At 31.0% G+C, this 22,788-nt stretch overlaps 1 protein-coding gene across 6 annotated transcripts in view; it reads left to right on the forward strand.

Annotated features, from left to right (window-relative positions):
* LOC126888365 (nuclear pore complex protein Nup98-Nup96) overlaps positions 1–22,788 on the forward strand; it is a 140,197-nt gene that overhangs the window by 44,632 nt on the left and 72,777 nt on the right. The window contains exon 1 of one of the 6 annotated variants that reach the window (XM_050656548.1): positions 20,449–20,697. The exons of the other annotated variants lie outside the window; for them this stretch is intronic. Coding sequence (XP_050512505.1) covers positions 20,649–20,697 — 49 coding nt within the window. The 5' untranslated portion in view covers positions 20,449–20,648. Of the gene's footprint in view, positions 1–20,448; positions 20,698–22,788 lie in introns of those variants that run through there. 6 annotated transcript variants of the gene reach the window in all.

Genomic DNA, 22,788 nt, shown 5'->3' on the forward strand with positions numbered 1-22,788 from the left:
TTAAGCAGCAACCATTATTGTTGTAATTAGCTATACAGTGATAACAGTGAAGTGCAGTGACATTTTAAAAACAGTGATTCCTGACATTACAACCTTTTCTTTTTCACTATTTGTGCTAGATAGGCTATTGATTATGTACTATAGAAAGGAACTACAACGTTAACGGGGTTTTATTATTTCATATGGTCAATGAATCTCTACGTATGAAAAAACCGCGGAATGCTACCATTTAAAGGGGTGCGTTTTTGAGAAATGGGTGAATTAGTCCCTGGGCACAGGTTATATTAGGGTGAGTTCTATGCACTTTTGGTACAAACACGTCTACATAAAAATTGTTCCTGGTTAAATTTCCTATCTAAATATAACTTTTTAAAGTCAAAGATATTTTTTTTTACAAAAATATATTCAAAAGAAAAAGCACAAAGAAACCCAAAAGAAAGAAATTTTGTGTTTTGTCCGATAACTTTTGTCCACGGGGATATAGGTATAGACATTGCTTCACAGAAAAAAAACTTACATGTTTTCTCTTTAAAATTATGTTTGGTAGATTTCATTAAGATTTATAGTTTTCGAAATATGATTTTTCAAATTTCGCCACTCACAGCAATTTTGGGCAATTTTCCTTGTTATTTCGCAAATATTGTTCTGTAACTTTTTTCTACCTAACTTTAGGTATATGCAATGGTACATGTAAGTGGAATAGAAATCAGTTACCTTTAAAATGGTCTAATGTATATTGTTGTACGACTTCTTTTAAAGAGGTTATCTTTTTCAAGACTTTATACTTTTAACGAGTTTTTATATTTTTTACGATTATTTTTTAAATTTCCCATTATAACTTTTTTTCTATATGGTATATATTATATAATAAAAAAAAAGAAAATTCTGTTTACTTTAAAATGGTGTATTATAAAAAATTCTAGGGTTATTTTTGAATAAGATATGCTTTTTCAAATTGTAATACGTACAATACTTGCAACGATTTTTGATTTTAGGATTATTTTTTAATTTCCTCATTATAACTTTTTTATGTGATTGTGTGTTATGATTAAATATTATTTTTTATAGGTAATACTTTGGATTCACTTGACTCGGCCGAGCAAACTTCAAAATATGGATTTATTCCAATATTTACTGTCAAAGCTCCTGCACCACAAGCTTTGCTTGAAAAATAGCATGTAAATGTACCAAAGGATGTACAAAAAACTGCGGTTGTAGGAAGATAGGAATTAGTTGTTCAATATTCTGCAAAGGGTGCATGTGCATGGGTGCTAATTGGGGGAACTCTAAGATAACTGAGGTGTCAGAGGAAGATATTGAAGCTAATGCTAACGAAGAGATGGACTTTGATTTTGAAAAATTTTTAAATGTCAACGTTTAAATAATTTTAACTAAAGTGATGTTTTTTAAGACTAATGTTTATGTAATTGATTTTTATTTTAAACCACCATTTTAAAGAACAGAAAGTAAGCCCTCTTTGTTGCGCAATATATAGATAGTATATTCATGTACAAGAAAAAAAAGTTATAATGAGAAATTTTAAAAATAATCGTAAAAAATGTAAAAAATAATATTTTTTTATATTAGGTATTATATAATATATGATATAATAATTTTATTTTATTTTTATATTATATTATAAAAAATCGTTAAAAGTATAAAACCTTGAAAAACCATAATCTCTTTAAAAAAAGTCGTACAACGTTATACAGTAGACCATTTTAAAGGTAATTGATTTCTATTCCTATTACGTGTACCATTGCATATACCTAAAGTTACGTAGAAAAAAGTTATAGAACAATATTTGCGAAATAACAAGGAAAATTGCCCAAAATTGCTGTGAGTGGCGAACTTTGAAAAATCATATTTCGAAAACTGTAAATCATAATGACTTATACCAAACATCATTTTAAAGAGAAAATATGTAAGTTTTTTTTTATGTGAAGCAATGTCTATACCTATATCCCCGTGGACAAAAGTTATGGGACATCAAACAAAATTTCTTTCTTTTGGGTTTATTTGTGCTTTTTCTTTTGAATGTATTTTTGTAAAAAAAGTACCTTTGACTTTAAACAGTTATATTTAGATAGGAAATTTAACCAGAAACAATTTTTATGTAGACGTATTTGTACCAACAGTGCATAGAACTCACCCTAATGTAACCTGTGCCCAGGGACTAATTCACCCATTTCTCAAAAACGCACCCCTTTAAATGGTAGCACTCCGCGGTTTTTTCATATGTAGATGTCCATTGACTATATCAAATAATAAAACCCCGTTAACGTTGTAGTTCCTTTTAGCTATCTTATTTTGAATATAATCAATAGCCTAAGAATAAAATGTGTTGCATTTAAACCGTTTTTCATTCCAGCCCATGGCTGGTGGTCCTTCAGTCTATTTTTATACGCCCTTTCTCAACCAGTTTGACTTTTCCTATAAAATAAAGTTTGTTCTAATTGCTAAGCTGATGTTTCAAATTATCATTCACTGGATTAAATTACAATACAGCAACATTTGGACAAAGTACTGGATTGGAATGGCCAAATCAGCAACAAGTATTCAGAAACATTCATGGTCATAGAGTACCATTTACCAACCAAATATACAAGTTAATATTCAATTTTTAATTCGCATAATAGCAGTAAGAATAGATCTATTTTGTATTTCTAATTTGAACGGGTTTGATAGCCGCCTTTCTGTCCTTATGATTAACTATTTAGATGGGAAATAAGTCACAATTAAATTGAAATTAAACAACATTTCTGTTCTTAATTGCCACTCCTTTTTATTATATATAAGTGACAGTCTTCATCTCTTAAATTTTCTGCTGACATCGCCTTGGTGATGCCCTTTATCCATGTGGTTGCTAATTTTCCTCGTTTTCGTCCATTCTAAAACTTTTTTGAGGATTCTTCTTTCCTCCATTCGTCTTGCATGCCCATATATGTTACTAGCTGTTGCCTTTCGATGTCATCTATGACTGTTCTTTCTATTCCCATTTGTTGTCTAATGTTGTCATTTCTTATGTGTTCATCTCAGTGGATAGTAATTTAGCATTATACTTCTTGGTTAATCGCCAGACTGCGACTCTATCGGTTAATACTTTTTTTTATTGTGTTGTAAACAATAGTTTGAGAACAAAAACAATATTCTATTCGACTAAGTGCGTTGTATGACAAAGATAGATTTGGAAAATATTACCACGGACATTGTGTTTTATTTTTTCGAATCCTGAAAAAACCAATAAATATTTTTAAAAAATCTAAACGCAGAATGAAAGACTAACTTATTGCCGAGGGCCGAAAGTCCCTTAGAATAAATAAAAAGTTTATTTTGAATGAGATATTTGAAATTAAAAATAACACTAAATTTTCTCTTAGATTTTCACCCCTGTAACTCATTAAAATAAACAATATAGAAGTTCTCAGGAACTTTCGGCCCTCGCTAATAACGCAATCTTTCATTCTGCGTTTAAATTTCAAAAAAATACTTATTAGTTTTCTCAGGATTCGAAAAAAATGAATCCCCATTTGAATAGCATTGCAGCCGAAAAAACGTACCGATCCTCTTAACGAATGTGTTAGATTTTTTCAATTTTTTTTTATTTTTTGCTTTTTAGTTGATTTTTTTATAATATTTTTAATTTAAGTCACTTGTAACTAAAGAAAAGCGTTTCTTAAAAAAAATTTTTTTCATATTTTTTATTGTGTATATTTTTTGGCATTCTTTGCCCATTTCTTGCAATACTTCCGTGTTAGTTATGTGTTCTTGCTTCAATGTCCAGATTCAGGTCCACATTGCAGTATCGAGAACACGTAGCATCTCAAAGCTCTTACTCTCAGTTCTAATCTAAGGTCTTTGTTACAGAGAATTGTTTTCATTTTTACAAACGCATTTCTTGCTTATTTCTATCTTGGCCCTTATTTCTCTTGTTTGATCGTTATTGTCTGAAATCCAGGTTCCTAGATATTTGTATTTATTAAGCTTTCTATCGTTACATTTCCCAAATGAATGTTTGTTTGTATATTTGTTTTCTTTGTTATTATAATCTATTTGGTCTTTTTTATATCCATTTTTAGTCCATATTTTTCACAGAAACTGTTTGGTTTGTTTGGCAATGATGGACATCCTATGTCTTGACGTCACAAAATTGGGAGGAGCTTATATTTGACTCCAAACAATTTTGTTTATAATGTTAAACACTCATAAGGAATTTTTAATTTATGGTTTACGTGGTTTGTGTGACAAAATAAAACGTTTCATTTAGGTATTTAGTTAAAGAAACGTGTCAATTAAGAGATTTTTATTCGTTTTTGCCCAGGTGAGTTAATTTAATGCAATGATTAGAACGTAAACAGTTTTGACGTTATGTTTATTTTCAACCACTAAGGAATAAAAACCACCTGAGCAAAAACGAATAAAAATCTTTTAATTAACACGTTTCTTTAACGAAATACCTAAGAAGTCGTATTTTGCCACACAAAGCACATAAATGAAAAATTCCTTATGACCATTTTAGTCCATTCTTTCACGGTTTTTGCTCTAAATTTTAAAGAACCGCTTGGATTGACATGAAATTTGGCATACGTATAGCTTACATGTCGAAGAAAAAAGTGATATTGTGCAGATGTGTGCTTTTGCCTTGAGTGACTTTCACCCCCTCTTGGGGGTGAAAAAATATATGTCCAAAATAAGTCCGGAAATGGGTAAACTGACTAATTATAAGTAACTTTTGTTCTATAGAGCTTTTTCGCTAAGTCAACACTTTTCGAGTTATTTGCGAGTCAATATGTTCATTTTTCAACAAAATAACCACATTTTTAGACGGTTTTTTGCAAATAACTCAAAAAGTAAGTATTTTGTCGAAAAAAATGTTCTTAGCAAAAATATAGCCTATAAAAAAGTAAAAAAATGGTGTACGTATTAGGTCTCTAGACCTCGTAGAACCAGAGGTATAGCCAATGAAAAATAGATTCATATTCACCAAATTTCAAATAGAATATTTCAACGTGAAATATCCAAAAAATTAAGCACTTTTTGGGGAAAACTTTTTTAAAGTGTTTAAAAAAAGCTTTATTTCTGTTGTTACAAAAAGTTTCTAGCATTAAATTTAAGCAAGTTACGCTCAAAATAAAGTTGGTCCCTTTTGTTTTTGCAAAAAAAAATCGGGAAGACCACCCCCTAATTAGCAACTTAAATGAAATTAATCGTTACCGCTCCACAAATTATTTTACTTATGTTGTGTTTATATGATCTGTAAGTTTCATCGATTCAAAGTGATTATTTTTGAAAAAATTTGGTTTCAAAGAAAAATTTTTTAAAATTTAAATTTTGAAAATAACTTAAAAATTGTTAGAGATACCAAAAATCTCGAAAAAGAAAAAAAGTCAGATTTGCTTTTCTGAATATCATGTATTTTTTTGTTTTTCTGTTAGACAAAAATTGATTAAGATTTGGTGTTTCTAAATTTGCATGAATTCGTGATCAGTGACTCGTTCAACCCTTTTTAACTACAACCCATTCAATAATAAGGACTTTGAACCGATGAAACTTACAGATCATATAAACAATATATACATGAGTAAAGAAACTTGTGAAGTCGTAACGATTAAGTTCATTTAAGATACAAATTAGGGGGTGATTTTCTCGATTTTTTTACCAAAACCAAAAGGGACTAACTTTATTTTGAGCGTAACTTGTTTAATTTTGATGCTAGAAATTTTTTTTATAAAACAAAAATGAAGCTTTTTTTAAACATTTTAAATAAGTGTTAATGAGTTTTCCCCGAAATGTGCTTCATTTTTGGTTATTTCACGTTAAAGTATTCCATTTGGAATTTGACGAACATGAACCTATTTTTCATTAGCTATAACTCTGCTTCCACTAGGCGTAGAGACGTGATATATACACCATTTTTTTAAATATTTTACAGGCTATATTTTTGCTAAAAATGTTTTTTCGACAAAATTCTTACTATTTGAGTTTTTTGCGAAAAACCGTCTAAAATCGTGGTTATTTTGTTGAAAAAATGAACATATTCACTGTCAAATAACTCGAAAAGTATTGACTTAGTGAAAAAACTCTATAGAACAAAAGTTATTTAAAATTAGCCAATTTATCCATTTCCTGACTTTCTTTTGACGAATATTTTTTCACCCCCAAAAGGGGGTGACAACCACCCCCAGGGCAAAACACATATCGGCACAATATCACTTTTTTCTTTGACTTGTTAGCTATGTGTATGCCAAATTTCATGTCAATCCAAGCGGTTCTTTAAAATTTAGAGGTTTTGCAATATTTTACCGTTAATGAACGGACTATTTAACGTTACAAACAAAATTGTTTGGAGTCAATATAAGCTCCTCCCAATTTTGTGACATTTGTGACGTTAGACTTAGGCTGTCCATTGGAGTTGTCCAGGAGAGCTTGCCATAATCACGGTGCCATCTGCATATCTTATGTTGTTAATAGATCTTCCGTTAATTACTATTCCTTCGCTTTGAGATAGTAATGCTTCTTCAAAAATGGCTTCAATATATACATTAAATAGTAATGGAGACATAATACATCCCTGGCTAACTCCTCCCCTGATTTCAATTTCTGGACTAGGTTTGTTATCTATTTATTTCTCCATTATGGTCTTAAATGGTTTAAAGTTGTGGCGTGAACTCTCGGGCCAAATATTTAACAGGTGATTTTCATGGAAAAAGAAAATCGTCCAATGTAGTCGAATTGCATTATAGCTACAAATGTGAAAAATGTAAAAGAATAATTTGATATAAATTAATAATTTTCTTTTAAATTATTTCTAGGTCCAATAGCGATGTCTCAACCACTTCCATTGATTTACCAACAGAGACCCTTCTGAGAGAGAACATTATCACAGAGAACTTATCCCGATTTTTATGTATACAGTGTCACAAAATCCTCTCCAGATTCCCAGTTTTTTGTACCGCAGAAGGCTTTATTTGCGGCCGATGTCCATATCCCAAAGATTGTATAAGAAATGACATTTATGAATTACTGGCCCAAAAATTACAATTTCCTTGCTGCTACAAAGAACATGGATGTTCAGAAAATTTGTTTCCGAAACAGGTGGAACAACACGAAAGTATATGTAGATTTAAAAAATATCTCTGTCCCATGATTTTAACTCCAGCTTGTGAATGGAAAGGCTTTTCTAGCGAACTATTAGAACACTACTCCGAGTGTCATCAAGAGTGTATTATACGGACTGGGGTAGCTTGGTTAGAAACCAAGCCTAGCGCAGACATCAATTATCTTTTGTCTCATGAGGACGACTTATATTTATTTAATTACTCAGCTGATGTAGGGAAAAAAATATTATCTTTTACAGTTTCTTACATATGTCACGATTCAGATAAGGGCGGTAGTTTTTACAAACTGATTTTTCAAAATACGTTTTCAAAGCCGTATTATGAAATCCAGAATCCAATAAATGTAACCACGCGAGTTAAACTAGAAGATTTAGATCAACCCATTCGAGTAGACGAGCTGGATATGAACTTGGTTAAATTTGAAATTCACAAAGGTGAAAAAATGGCTAAGAAGCCTATTATGAAAGGAGAAGAATCAAACAGTAATGTAAATTATGATATATTGCAAGAATTGGAATGCTTGGTGAGTTTTTTTCTTCTTATATCTACTGATATATTATGTAATTGTTTTGTTATACAGTCGAACTCGTTATTGGAATAACCTTCGTATCAAATAAATAATTACACTTTTATAAAAAAGAACTTTTTGTAATACCCCGTTTTTATTATTTATCTTCTTCTTCTTTTTATATTGGCACTGGTTTAAGCAACCAACTGGCCAGTCCAGTGGCGGCTCGTGGCCTTGGAGACAGGGCCGGCAAGGTTTTTTTGTCTCCTCATATAGGTATACCATCAAACTAAAAGGCTTAATTCATCATAGGAGATTTTGTTGTTTTTTGCTTTTTTTTATTTGATGTACTTGAGACATTCTCTCTTGTTTCATGGTGTTTCGACAATACGTGTTGATTCTTTTGAGACAAGGTAAATCCCGTTTTTTTTTAGGCAGAAATTGGTGATAATAAGAAAATTGATAAACAGTTTGTTGTAATGAATTGCAGTACTTACTACATAGAATTATACATACATATTGTGAAACTTATCCCACTTTCTGAAAATATTTGGACCAGCATAATTTTTAAGTACCTAACTTGTAATAATAAATATCTTGGAAATTCTTTGACGAACGTAACTTTTAAATTTTCAATCGTCAAAGAGGTCAAAAATTCGCAAATCTTCAAAATTCGAAAAACGAGTACATATCTATTTGCATATAATAGTAGGTATCCAAAATTTCAAGATATACTTACTCGTTTTTCGAGATATGTATCATGTCGTTGTCTTTTTTGGGGTGGTTCGGAAATATCAAGCGAATCCAAAACGTCACTGCGTATATATTGGAAACTACTATCATTACGAAAATCTCTGAGATTTTGCACCAGCTTTCGTATTCTATTTTTAGAATAAATAATGTCAGTTGACTGATTTTGAACAACAAGGAATATCTTGGGCAAACTCTGTCTTAAAAATATTTAAAAAAATATTGAAAGAGTCATTAGTATTTAATAAAGTTCTCAAACCGATTGCTTCACGGATCGAGGTATCGCCACTTTCAAAATCATCGCCTTCGATAATAAAATCAAAAACTTCCAAAAGCTATTCACGAAAATCTGCTACAGATACTAAAACTATAAGAGATAATCTGCTTAGATAAAACTAACCGATATTTAAAATTTCATCGCGTCTGACAAACTGTTCGCTTTTTTTTCGAAACAAATTTGTTCTAAAGTAGTAATCCGTTTAGGTGAGCTAAACTGGCAAGAAAAGACGTTATTCTTTATTTTTTTACACGTATCATGTAAAACTAAATTCATTATATGCGCATAATAGTGAGTAAATAAAGCTTGTGATGCAATAGTTTTAACTTTTGCCTGGAGACTATTCAATTCACCACTCATCACAGCAACGCCGTCATAAGATTGCCCCAGTTTGCCATACCAATTTATTTTTGGTATCAAAAAATTTGAATCTCTTCTTTAAAACACCAAAAATATATTCTGCCTTATTGCTTTTACTCACATCTTTAAAACCTAAAAACCTCTCATAAATATTACCACGTAACGCGTATCGAACAAAATAATGATAATCAGAAGTTTCATCTACTTTCAGTGAAAAGCAAATGGTTTTCTAAATCTCAGATTCAACAACGTTATTCAAAATTTAACTATTTGATTATATGTATTAGTTCATTCTGTATTACGATTACACTTCGAATCAGAAAGTAAATAGGTATTTCTAAAACAATTTTATTAATTCTCTATAATTACTTTGATTTTTAACAAATGCTTCGATCCATCATGTCCACTAAATGATAATTCCTGACAACTTAAAAAAATTACAATATCAATTAAACGACGTAAAACGGCGTGATTATTTTTGACAATTTCTACCGATGCATGCTTCCAAATGAAACACCGACCGGCAGACCGAAATGTGCCGTACTTGCCGCTTAACCTGCCATGCCGTATCTGCTAGTGCCCACGGAGAGAAGTAATGTTCGCTTGCTCATCGACTTGTTATGTCGTTGAGTTTTACGTGTAAATTGTCAAGCTACGGATGTTAGGGACGGCTAGCCGAAAAGTCAGATAAATGGCTCGGATCATTCATTTTTTGAGAAGTCTGTTATGCGCAGGGATCACTTAAAGCTCGGATTGATCAAATTCTTTTAAAAACCATGAATGAATTTTAGTCTGTATTATCTGATAGATTTTTTTTTATTTCACAGATACAAATATTTAAAAAATCTATATCTATAAATGTGTGGGTCGGCACTGCCGACCCTGACCGGCCGCCACTGGGCTAGTCAATATGTTTTCAGTTTTCTCTTTTACAAAATATATGCTTAGTATCTAAATTTAAAATTATTACTATTACTAAGTTTTTTACTCTGTTTTTTTAATATTATTTTTTGTTTTGTTTTTTTTTCTTTTTTTTTTTCTTTTGTTTTTTATGTGTTTTTTGTATATTTTTTTACTACGCTAAGACCTAAACCCGATTCAACACCTCGGAGGTTTTTTATTAAATTTTTTTATCAGAACTTTAATTTTAAACAATTAACATGGTTGTATAAAATTTTATAAACATCTAGATTGTTTGATTGTAAAAGGTATATAAGATTAAAAGGAAATTGTACATTAACTTGAACTAGATTGGTATAGAAATTTGATATTTCAATAAAATGTAAAGGACATTCTAACAGCATATGTTGTAGAACACCTTATCATATAGTCCAGAAAAATAAGGTTTTTGTCGGGACACTTGACCAGCCTGGTTGCAAGTGGTTTTTTTGAGGGTCTAGGACGTTTTACACCAACACTTTACAAAAAGTAGTTCGTCAACATACAACACTAATAAACTTCATTTTACTAATCTACTTGTAGTAAAGTAGTAAAATATCGATGTAAATACTGGATACCAAAAAATTATAATAAATAAAATAGCGTACTTTGCAAACCGATATTAAGAGGATCGGTACGTTTTTTCGGCTGCAATGCTATTCAAATGGGGATTCATTTTTTTCGAATCCTGAGAAAACTAATAAGTATTTTTAAAAAATTTAAACGCAGAATGAAAGATTGCGTTATTAGCGAGGGCCGAAAGTCCCTGAGAACTTCTATAATGTTTATTTTAATAAGTTACAGGGGTGAAAAACTAAGAGAAAATTTAGTGTGATTTTTAATTTCAAATATCTCATTCAAAATAAACCTTTGATTTATTTTAAGGGACTTTCGGCCCTCGGTAATAATTTAGTCTTTCATTCTGCGTTTAGATTTTTCAAAAATATTTATTGGTTTTTTCAGGATTCGAAAAAAAATGAACACAATGTCCGTGGTAATTTTCCAAATCTATCTTTGTCATACAACTCACTCAGTCGAATAGAATATTGTCAGTCAGACACTGATAATCAGTGACAATTTTAAATAATTATTTGACATGAATCGGAAATATTTTAAGTTGATTATTAAATAATATTGATATATAATATATAGTGTATTTGATAAATAATTTATTTAAAAGGTAAGTTAATAAAAAGTTATTTATTATGTATTATTTATGAAAGATAGAAGCAGAGAATACATTAAGATATATTCTGTGATCCAAGTATTTCGTTGTTAAAGATGTTCAAAGTTGTAAGAGTTCCTTAGTAACAATATATTATTAAAAAATCACTTTAACACTTTCCCTCTTTTCTCGATTGAATATTAGTTTTTGTTGTAGGTACATATAAATTATTACAATCACTGAATACATAGCTAGTGAAAAAATTATCACATTTATTAACTGAACTAATAATTTGCAATTATACAAAAAATAACAGTTATCCAAGAACATTCAAAAGCCATCTCTTTAAGCTAGTTATGACATTGTCAAGTAGAATGACATTCTAGTAATATGTACATATCCATACCAGTGTGAATTTTACTACACGTAATTTGCCATGTAAAGACAGAAAAGGTAGGGATAGCCGTAAAATATTTGCGAATTATGTACCCATGGCCTTAACAATATATGCAATCTAAAGATTCGAGTCCAGCTAAAATAACTTTTGCTAACAACTTTTCCCAAAAACGGCTTTTTTATATAATTTGTTCAAACTATCAAAGTCTATCTTTATATTTTAAAAGTTATACAATCTTATTCTTGTATGTACATTATACCACAGTATTATAATATAACAAATATAACATTCGTTTTTAATACTCTGATTATACTAATCATTGAAATTATACAAAAAATAAACAAAAAAATATGGCAACACTGTGACTCTCCAGATGACAAATAACTTTAATGTTGTTCGAATTTGCAGTGTTGCCGATGCAAATTCTTCTCGTATACGTATAACATTTCGAAAGACGTTCAAAAATACACATTCAGATTCGTATACGAAATTTTTCATTCGAGTTAACCGATATGCGAAAAAATTCGATTGAATTCGAAAATACGATCCCAGGGACTATCTCATTTTAAACAAAAATGGACATACAATATTTGTCCTCTTAGCCATCGATATATTCTAAATACAAAAATGCCCGTCACAGTTCGGACGAGAATTCTAGTTATTAACAAATAAGGGACAAAATGGTAATAGTCCAGGGCGCATATGTTTTGAGATGGACGTTGAGAGGTGACTCAAATTTTTTTGCAGAAATTGCTTGAAAATAACTCAAATAATAATATTTGAGTTATCCTCCCACTCAAAATGGTCCGGAACATTGTTTAAATAATCAAAATGTCAAAATATGAAGGAAAAATTCGATGTTTTTATTGGTTTTTTGATTATAACTTTAAAATTGTTCATTTTTGAGAAAAGTTGTACTGACATAAAAGTTGCGTAATTAAATTTTCTACAATTCAGAATTGGTTAAAAATTTAAAAAATAGTCACCCTTGTTGCAAAATAGCAATAATTGCGAAAAAAACCATACAAAAACAAGTATTCGCATTTTACGTTTTTCAGCCATTTATGCTACACTTAGGACATTCATATTTTACCCTGAAAAACTTTATGATATAGTGAAACAACACTGTAAATTTCATTAAGATCGGTTTAATAGATTTTGCAAAATAAATTTTGCAGTCCAGCTTTCGCAAAAAAATTCATTTTTTTTTAAATGTTGCAGGACTAAAAATAAAGCAGATAGCAAGTTGAATTTTTTTGCTTATAGAAGTGTCCTGTACCTTTTATTTGCAATTTGCAAAATTAAAATCGATTAATTACCACTACGTCAAGAAATGTTTTAAATAAACATTAATTTTTGGTGCTACGCGCAGGACAGCGGTGTTCGATTCACACAAGTTGATTTCCACCAAAATTTCTTCCAATCTTTATCTAATATATTATTTTCTTACTCTATATTTTGTTGTATTTTAATATTTTAATTCCACAAAAACCCCTGTAACTTATTAGAATAAACATTATAGAAGTTTTCAGGGACTTTCGGCCTCGGTAATAACGTAATCTTTCATTCTGCTTTTAAATTTTTCAAAAATACTTATTAGTTTTCTCAGGATTCGAAAAAAATGAATCCCCATTTAAATAGCATTGCAGCCGAAAATACGTACCCTTCCCCTTAAGTACACTCTCGGTCACCATCACTCCTTGGTTCCATCGGACAGGTGGCACTTAGTGGAGTTGCGCAGGTATGGAAACGCGTTCGGTCCTTTTCTGACTAGCTGGTCAAGAACGGCGGGTGAACAGCACATCTTTACATTATTATTATTATATCTAGATTTAAAAAAATGTCTCTTATTTATACATTTTTGTTTTAGATTTGCTGTGAATATATGTTACCTCCAATTTACCAATGTTTAACGGGTCACAGTATATGTGAGGGATGCAAAGAATCCATTATCGAGTGTCCCATTTGTAGAGGAGAATTCCAGAACACAAAGAACTTTACACTCGCTCAAGTCATTGAGCATATGAACTATCCTTGTAAATATGACGGATGCAACTTTGTAGCCAAATCTAAAGACATTAGAAAACACCAAAGTACTTGCATTTATTCACCTACAAATTGTCCATTGAAAGAGTGCCTTGATGATTCTGAAGAGACTTGCGTTGACGTGGTTTATGATCACGTTGTAAAGAACCAGGATGATATATTGGAGATTGATTGTAAAGAAAAAAATGGTACTTTCAAAAATATTTGCAGAAGTTGTTTTATTGTTGTCTATGAGTCTAAAATATTTAGATTACTTTCCCGATATAAGAATAATGAACTTTGTTTCACAGCTCAGTTGATTGAACCTTCGTATGAAAGTTCCTGTTACTTTTTTGATATAGATATTCTGGACAAAGAAAAAAATTCTGGGGTACGTAAGACGAATTCTTGTGGCCTAGTGACAGATACTAAAACTGCTTTTGATGATGATATGACAGTAATAACGTTTACGTATTCTGAGATTCAATATTTGATTGACGATCAAATATTTTTTAAAATTAAAATTATTAAAATTTGAAAGTGTTCTCAGCTATTTTGTATTATACACATAGTTTCAAAAGTTATGCATCATCTCAAATTTTGCTCATTTTCATAGTGGATTTTTTCGTGAACAGATTAACGGATTCAGCAAATTTTTTTATTATTTTAGTTTTTTGGTATTTACACGGTTGGGCAAAAGTTTACTCAAACTTCTTTTTTCAACTTATACCGGGTGGAAGAAAATATATGTTTTTCTGATGTTAAGTTTGAGATACCATGTAGGGAGGACAAAGTATTCGCGGTGTGCAAGTACTTGGAGCGGATACGAGAAACGATCGTGCGATAATAGCGGAGAAATATTGTAACTTTCTTAAATAATTCATTGTCAATTGAAATTGTCAAATTGACGTATATTTGATATCTACTATCAATGAAGAAGAAATATTATATATTGATATGCAATTATTATATAAAGGTAAATTTAATTAATTGTAAAAATGTATAAACATTTTCAATTTCTTTGCAACACGCAAATGCAACAGCTGCATACTACTCTGGTTAAATCGGAGAGTGCAGGAAGAGTCTATACCGATTTCGGAGGTCTTTTTCCCATCATCAGTAGTCCCATATCCTCTTCTCTCCGATTTCTCCACGCATCATACTTTGGGCCTTTCCGAATTGCAAAGAAAGAAATGCAATGTTGTTCTGAAGCTATTTTCTTGTGGCATTTTTACAATTTTAACTATTTATAATGGGAAATAAGCCACAATATTATTAAAAAATGATTTTTATTAACGTTTTGACGCCCAAATCGGGTGGCGTTGTCAAAATACAAAATACTACTGAATATAGTAGTATTTTGTATTTTGACAACGGCACCCGATTTGGGCGTCGAAACGTTAATAAAAATCATTTTTTAATAATATTGTGGCTTATTTCCCATTATAAATAGTTAAAGAAATGTAACGGATGAACTAGAGCCATCCACCTAAAAACAAAGTAAGTTCCTTACAGGTGCTGTATTCCCACCTGGTCCTTCGAAAAAGAAAAAGAAGAATTCCCAAAACCTGTGTGGGAAAACCGAACACTGAACCAGCCGAGTTCGCTACAGCAAGCTTCTTAATCGCACATAGTTGAACAGCAAACTGTTTAGATGTAATCCCCCAAGTGTTAGACTACTTAGGGACACTTGCGGTGGTCAGAACAAAAATCAATCTGTTCAGGCTTTACCTATTGAAGTAATCGATCAAAAATTTCTTATCTCTGGTCACACAAGTTTTACACAATAAAACCGTATATGTTCTTTGTTTCTAAAGATATCAGGGACATTCAAAAAACAAAATGTTCACAAAACATAAGACTAATACGATTTCGATGCACACTCACACTTGTACCTTGTCCCCCCTACAAGGTGTCTCAAACAACATAAGAAAAACATTTCTTTTTTTCCACCCGGTATAAGTACAAAAAAGAAGTTTAAGTAAACCTTTGGCCAACTGTGTGAAGGTACGATAACGACTGCAGACGTCAGTTGCACTTGTCGCCGTAACATACTTTGTACTATTAATTTGTATGAGACTGATTCCGACATCTGACTGCAACTGCTGTCCGGCAGAACGTCAGTTGCTAATAGTTATACATATTAAAAGTGCAAAGCAATGACGTATGTCATTATGACAACTGTAATTGCTGTCTGCAGTCTTTGTCGTAATCGTACCTTAAACACCAAAGAAAAATCTAAAATAATAAAAAAAATTAGCGGAATCCGTTAATCGGTTCCTGAAAAAATCAGCGATGAAAATAAGCATAATATTAGGTGATACATAACTTTTTAAACTATAAATATGTTTATTATTTTCTATTTGTATTTTATTAATATTTTATAACTTCGTTATTAGAGTTGTAATATCTATTTTGAGATAAATAAATATGTATTTTTGATAACACAATTTTTTTATTATTTTTACTTTTTATTGTTGAATTTTGAAAGCAAACAAAAATGGAAGAATGATAAGTAGCACATCATCATCCACCCTTCTGCGTTCAAAGTTGAACAGAGGTCTTCCCTAATTTCTTTCAGTTCTGTTGGTCTTAAGCTTCCTTCAACCAATTCCATTAACTCATTTTTGGTGAGACGCATCTTCAAAAATAAAAAATTTCATAATTCAAATACACTACTCCAAGGAATTAACGCACCACCTTAAAGAAGGGCCATTTTTGATGTCTCGAATTTCCTAAACCTGTCGTCCGATTTAAGTGATCTTTTTAATGTCATAGCCTTATTCATTAACAATATCGCTGTCATAATATGGTTACTAGACAGGTAAATTGCCAGTGTATACCGGGTGTACCAATCAAATTAAGATTTTCTTAACATTCTGTTTTTTGATTCAATCGCTTATGTTGGCTAATAAAAAAGTTAGGTACTTTAACGACTGGCCATGTTTTTCTTCAGTAACGACAAACTTTAAGGGGTAATTGTGCATAAAAAAATGACAGTTTGCTTTATAAACGTGTGTCCGCAAATGCTTAGTTTCCGAGATACGGGATGTTGAAATTTTCCTTACAAACTGGTGATTTATTTATTGCTCTAAAACCGGTTGAGATACACAAATGAAATTTGGTGGGTTTTAAGTTATTGCGCATTTTTTTTATATACAATTAGGAATTTAATATTCACCATTGGCGCACATACGGGTAATATGACCCTTCCGTGCGCATATGGTGAACATTGTCCTAAAACCGGTTAAGATATGCAAATGAAATTTGTTAAGTTAGTTTAGGTAAGTCAGATAGTTATTGCGCATTTTTTGACATGCTAAGAGATAGTTATTGCGCATTTTTTGACATGCAATTAGGGATTTTATATTCACCATTGGCACACATACATGTAATATGAACCGATCATATTACCCGTTTCATATTCACCCGCCAAGGGTGAATATGAAATTCTTAATTGTATGTCAAAAAATGCATACTAGCTACCTCTTAAACCTACCAAATTTCAATTGCATATCTCGACCGGTTTTAGAGCAATAAATAAATCGTCAGTTTGTAAGAAAAATTTCAACATTCCGTGTCTCGGAAACGAAGTACATTGCCTAAGATTTTATACGAAGATGCTAACAGAGTAATGCCTCTATATTGTTCTTAAAATCCAGTTGATCACCTTTTTTATGCAACGGACATATTATTATTCCCTTTAGCCACTCTTCTGGTACCAATTCATTCTGTCATATGACTATTAGTTTATGGATTGATGCAAAAGTTGAACACCACCTTTTTTATACATTTCCGGATAGATTTCATTGATTCCTGGGTCTAATGACCGCCCGCCCGCCTGGACATTTTTTTTTAACATTGGAATGTTCCTTCGTTCCTTGTGAAGAAAATGTTTGCCTTTCGATGTGAATGTGCAAATTTTACTTCAGTTTTCTGGGATTGTCAGTTGCCTCATCATCTTCTGAAAATTTTGTTGGCACCATATCTACGGTTGTTTGAATGTGTTTATGTAAACCTTGGCGCGGTCGGGATTGTATGAAAGGTGTAACTAGTTCAAGGGCCAAATCTTGAAGAAAGCCTCCATATTTATGTATGTACAAGGCAAATATATTTTGATAATGGGCAGCGTAAAATTACTCGGAATTCCACATAATAGGCGGTATTTTCTTATTATAAAATTGGAACATGGAAGGTGTCATCTTTGACCCCAAATTCAGGAAATATTTTTATTTGTGAAATATAGGGAATAAAATAGAGATCAAAAGACTAGTTAGACTGATATGGGCGGAATTTGGCAAACTAAACAACATCCTTAAAAACAAAAGATATCCACATCTTAAAACCAAAGGTGGACGTTTACACAAGCAAACATGGTCAAAATCATAAAAACGCAAAGCAATGGAAAGGTAAATGTTGCTCATAATACTAATGGATATAAAGAGAAACGACTGGATAAAAGAGAAAGCAATATAAGACAAAAAGAAGACCGATGGAACAAAATTCTTATAAATTGGAGACCGTGGGAATATAATCGAAGCAGAGGAAGGCCCCAAAGGACATGGGCAGATAATTGATATCAAGAAGCACGTGGGCTCTAGTTGGATAACTGTAGTGACAGACAGAGAAGAATGGAACAAAGGATTGGGGAGGCCTATGTCCAAAGATGGATCGAAGAAGGCTAATTAGATAGAGGGTATCTAGTCGAATGATATTATTAAAGTCAGATAAAAAAATAATTTATTTATTTATTTACGGGTTTCCCCAATTTCAAAAAAAAATATACATATATAAACAATAAGTAGAAGTAAAAGTAGTATTAGTAAAGTCCAGTAAAACAGTAAAAAACTAAAAATAAAATTAAATTAATTAAATGAAAGTGTGACAGCATAAAACTGTAGTAAGTACATTACAATAAAACTAAATTTAACATACACACAATCCACGTTATGCAGTGACAATACATAATAATATAATATAAACTGACATTAATCAACTAACTACAGACAATAAAAAATTAACACATTACATAATACAAAAGCATTATCCATGGCAAAAATTAACAAATCCACTGAAAATATAATATTAAATATTAAACATAAGTGCTGACGGGAAAAATTGATTTTAGTCGGTTTTTAAATACTCGACTGGAAGAAGAGAATAAATCGATGTCCAAATCATTCAGGCGACTTAAAGTTCTATCTATTGGTGAGTTAAGACCATAGTTAGTTGAATGATGAGGTACATGGAACAAGTTATTATTTCTCAGATTATGGTTTGGAATATTAAAGTTTATTAATTTTAATAAATCAGGACAATTGATTTCACTATTTAATAGTTTATAAATAAAAGCTAGATCATTTATAATTCTACGGTCTTTTAAGGAGTACAAATTGAGATCACTACGGATGATGGTATAGTTGTGGTTTAGTTCAATAACATTATATCCCAATCTGTATGCTGCAAATCTTAAAAACTTATTTTGAACTCTCTCAAGACAAACAACATGAACATTATAAAATGGTGACCAGACAATAGAGGAGAATTCTAATATAGATATAACCAATGATGAGTAAACAGCCTTTATTGTATTAAGGGAAAGATCAGCACAACTGCGAAGTATATAACCCAGTACAATATAATGAGTATACCCAGTATAATAATGAGTTACAAATTGAATATATTTCTCAATTTACTGAAGAGAAACATACATTGAGCTCTAATTGACCCCCTTGGTAATACTATATTATTTATCTATGCCCTTGGTCATCCGAAGGCTAATGCTAATATTCTATCTAATGCTTTGGCAATGCTGTGGAGTTCTGACGTCAGAAATCTCGAATGACGTAAGCGTATTTTTGTAATAAACAAGCATATAGTATTTTTACTATAAAAGCGATATTAGTATACCTCGTCCAATTTACTTACCGTTGCACGTCATCCGCGCCATAGCCTGTGACATGATACCAACACGAAATATCTAGGCGGTAGGTGTGTTCCCCTTTAGAATCATTTTGATTCTAAAAAAGAACACACCCACCGCCTAAATATTTCGTGTTGGTATTTTGTCACAGGCTATGGCGCGGATGACGTGCAACGGTAAGTAAATTGGACGAGGTATACGTAGGTCAAAATTTTTGACGTAAGAGAACTGTCAAAACATTAGAATGTGACTTTTCATTATTGCCATGTTTATTAATAAATTCATTATAATATCGCTTTTGTAGTAAAAATACTAATCAAATTATCTCTGTCCTATGATTCATTTTCCCTGTAATCTTGGCAACGCTGCTAAAGACATCTTTCAAAATTTTACACAATAATTTCTAATATTGCAAGATTTTAAATTATTTTTCCCGCATTCAATACATTTTCTACAAGAATATTACCTCACTTTATTCTGCCTTACTTTTACTTTTCTTATCGTCTCTCACTCTCATATCTACTGATTTATTCTATTTCTCTCGACATTTATGTTTGATAGTTTTTTTTTCGTCTGCTTCTTTTTTTCCTTTTTCATTATATTAGGACTTTAAAATTTACAAAGCGAATTTGAGTTAAAAATTTAAAATTGCCACATATTGAATAATCCTGTATTACAAATTATTTCGGTCCTATGATTCTTTTTCCAATGACGTCATATACGTCATTGCATTTTTTCTGTAACTTTGGCAACACTGTTACAGACATCTTTCAAAACTTTACACAATAAATTATTTTTCCCGTACCGTACACAAGAATCTTTAAAAATTACTGTTAATAACGTAGTTTCAATAAAAAATCGAAAGTTAGACATTTAAAGATCCCCTTGTAAAAGCACTAAAAGTAAGTAGAAAATTCATGAAAAAAATTTAAATTATACAAGTACTTCTGACCAATACGCGTGCAGGATCCAATCCTTCAATCTGTCTGTCATCTGTCATTCAACGACTCTATAAACGAGTGGTGGAAGGTGTTGACTTTTATATAAAAATTTATATTAATAACAAGTTAGATTTATTTACGTTGATATTTTGATGGTAAAGTGTTAGTTATTGAGACATAATTGGTTAGTGAACTGGATTTTAGGATTAGAAAATTACGATTTGAGGTCGTAAGTCCTAATTGCGATGTTTGGAAAGTCTGCCTTTGGAACCGGTGCCCCTACGACATCATTTGGTAAGTATTTTGTTCATATCATTTACTTAATAGTTAAAAACAACATCATCACCATTCTCTTTGCCTTATCTCTATGCGGGGTCGGCTTCCCTAATTGCATTTCTTCACACAATTCTATCTTGGATCATATCAATGTTATCCCCTTTACCAACATGTCATGCTTTATCGTCTCCACCCAGGTCTTCTTTGGTCTTCCTCTCCTACTCCTTCAAGGAATCTACACTTCTTCGCAATTCTTAGCAATTCTTCGTATATTAACGTCTCTTCTCCGCACTCCATCCGGTCTCTGGCTATAAATGTGTTTTGATGGCTCAACCTCAGCCTGTATATTTTGATAGATTTACTAATACTAAGCTCACTAAAAAAGTGGTAAAACTCAAAATTATAGCTTCTACACCATAATCAGTTTTCCTGCACACCTTTATAGATATGTCTGAGGATTTTATATTCAAAACAGCCTAACCGTTCTTCATCACTTTTTGTTATCATCTACATTTCTGATGTATAAGTGAGGCTTGATTAGAATTCTATATATCAATATTTTTGTTCTTTTTGTGAGTATGTTTGATGTGAAAACTTTCTTTAATTCATAGTATGCTCTATTGGCTAGATATATACCTGTCAATTTCTGCAGTTACTGTATTACTTTGGTACATGAGCATTTATTATTATTTACAGCAGCAAAAATATACAGCCATTTAAAATCAACAGATTACTGTCCCTGATCAGAGTCATGCTCATCTAGTAAAGTATCACTTTGACTCCACACTTCGACTCCAACCGAACTCATGCTCAGTGAACATGTTATAATGCTTTATTTTGTTTTTGGCTAAAATATATTTAAAGTTTAATGTTTCATAAACAAATTTTTATTGTTTTTAAATTTAATTTTTGCTATTAAATATTAAGTTTACCTTTGATGTGAGATCAATATTTTTTAATCTCTGATAAATATCAAATGTATCAAAATATAATTACCTAAGTATTTATTTTAACACAATTTAAAAAATAGTGAGATTAGATTTCAATGAGGTACCCATCTTTTTGCTGATTACAACTGAAAAATTGCTTGTAAATCGAGAGGAACAGTTAAAATAAACGAAATTTCATGCTTTTTTTTAATTTCATTAATATAAATAAAATTAAATATAAATATGTACACTTCGCGTCAAAAAAAACTGGTACAACTCTTATAACCGAAAATCGTGTTTTTCAAGTTGTGTAAGTTGATCTTGTCACAAGTGTCATTCTAATTTCTAGGGCAACGTTGCCAGTTCAACGAAAATATTATATCAAACTAGGTAAAAACGGGGCTGAGCGACAGACCTCATTTTTTAATATACTAAAAACTAAAACAATGGTAATTTTCCGTCATCTCAATTAAGTATCCATACATTGATTCATGTTTTATTAAAATTTATGAAAATATTTCAATTCAAAAATAATGACAGATATAAATCTTGACATGACTTTAAATTATTATGTTTAATGTCAAATCGAGAGGTGTGATTGGTTTCTCGTAAATTGTAGGACAAAACTGCATTAAATTGTGTAGAATAAATAAAACACACTGGAAAAATTAAAAATTTAATTTGAAATTAATACAAAATGAAAAACTTTTACGGTGAACAAGTATGGAATTTAAATATATGTATTACAATTCGAAATATACATTTTAAACGTTATTTTTTTGTATTTAGATTTAGTGCAATTCCGTTATCTGTGATGGCAACAACGAAGTGATTCACGAACAATAATTGTCAGTCTGAACACAGGTTTACATTGGGAAAAAAAAGTGTACCAGTTTTATATGACGCGAAGTGTACCTAATCATATTTGTTAAATTTATTTTATAGCTCAAAAATGTATTTTATATTGAATTTATTTAAGACTAAGAGTCAAGTATTTAAATTTTTGAAATTGGTAGAAATTTTAAGGCACACAAGTCTTTTGTTATAGTTCTTCCACTGTATCTTTGCACATTGTCATCATTCGAATTATAGGAAATAAACCAAAATATGTGAGGCAAACGTATGTCTGTTGTAAGAAATAGAAAATGGCTAATATTACAATGGTCGTTTTTATAGCTTC

The sequence above is a fragment of the Diabrotica virgifera genome, chromosome 7 (assembly GCF_917563875.1).
Source record: "Diabrotica virgifera virgifera chromosome 7, PGI_DIABVI_V3a".
NCBI lineage: Eukaryota > Metazoa > Arthropoda > Insecta > Coleoptera > Chrysomelidae > Diabrotica > Diabrotica virgifera.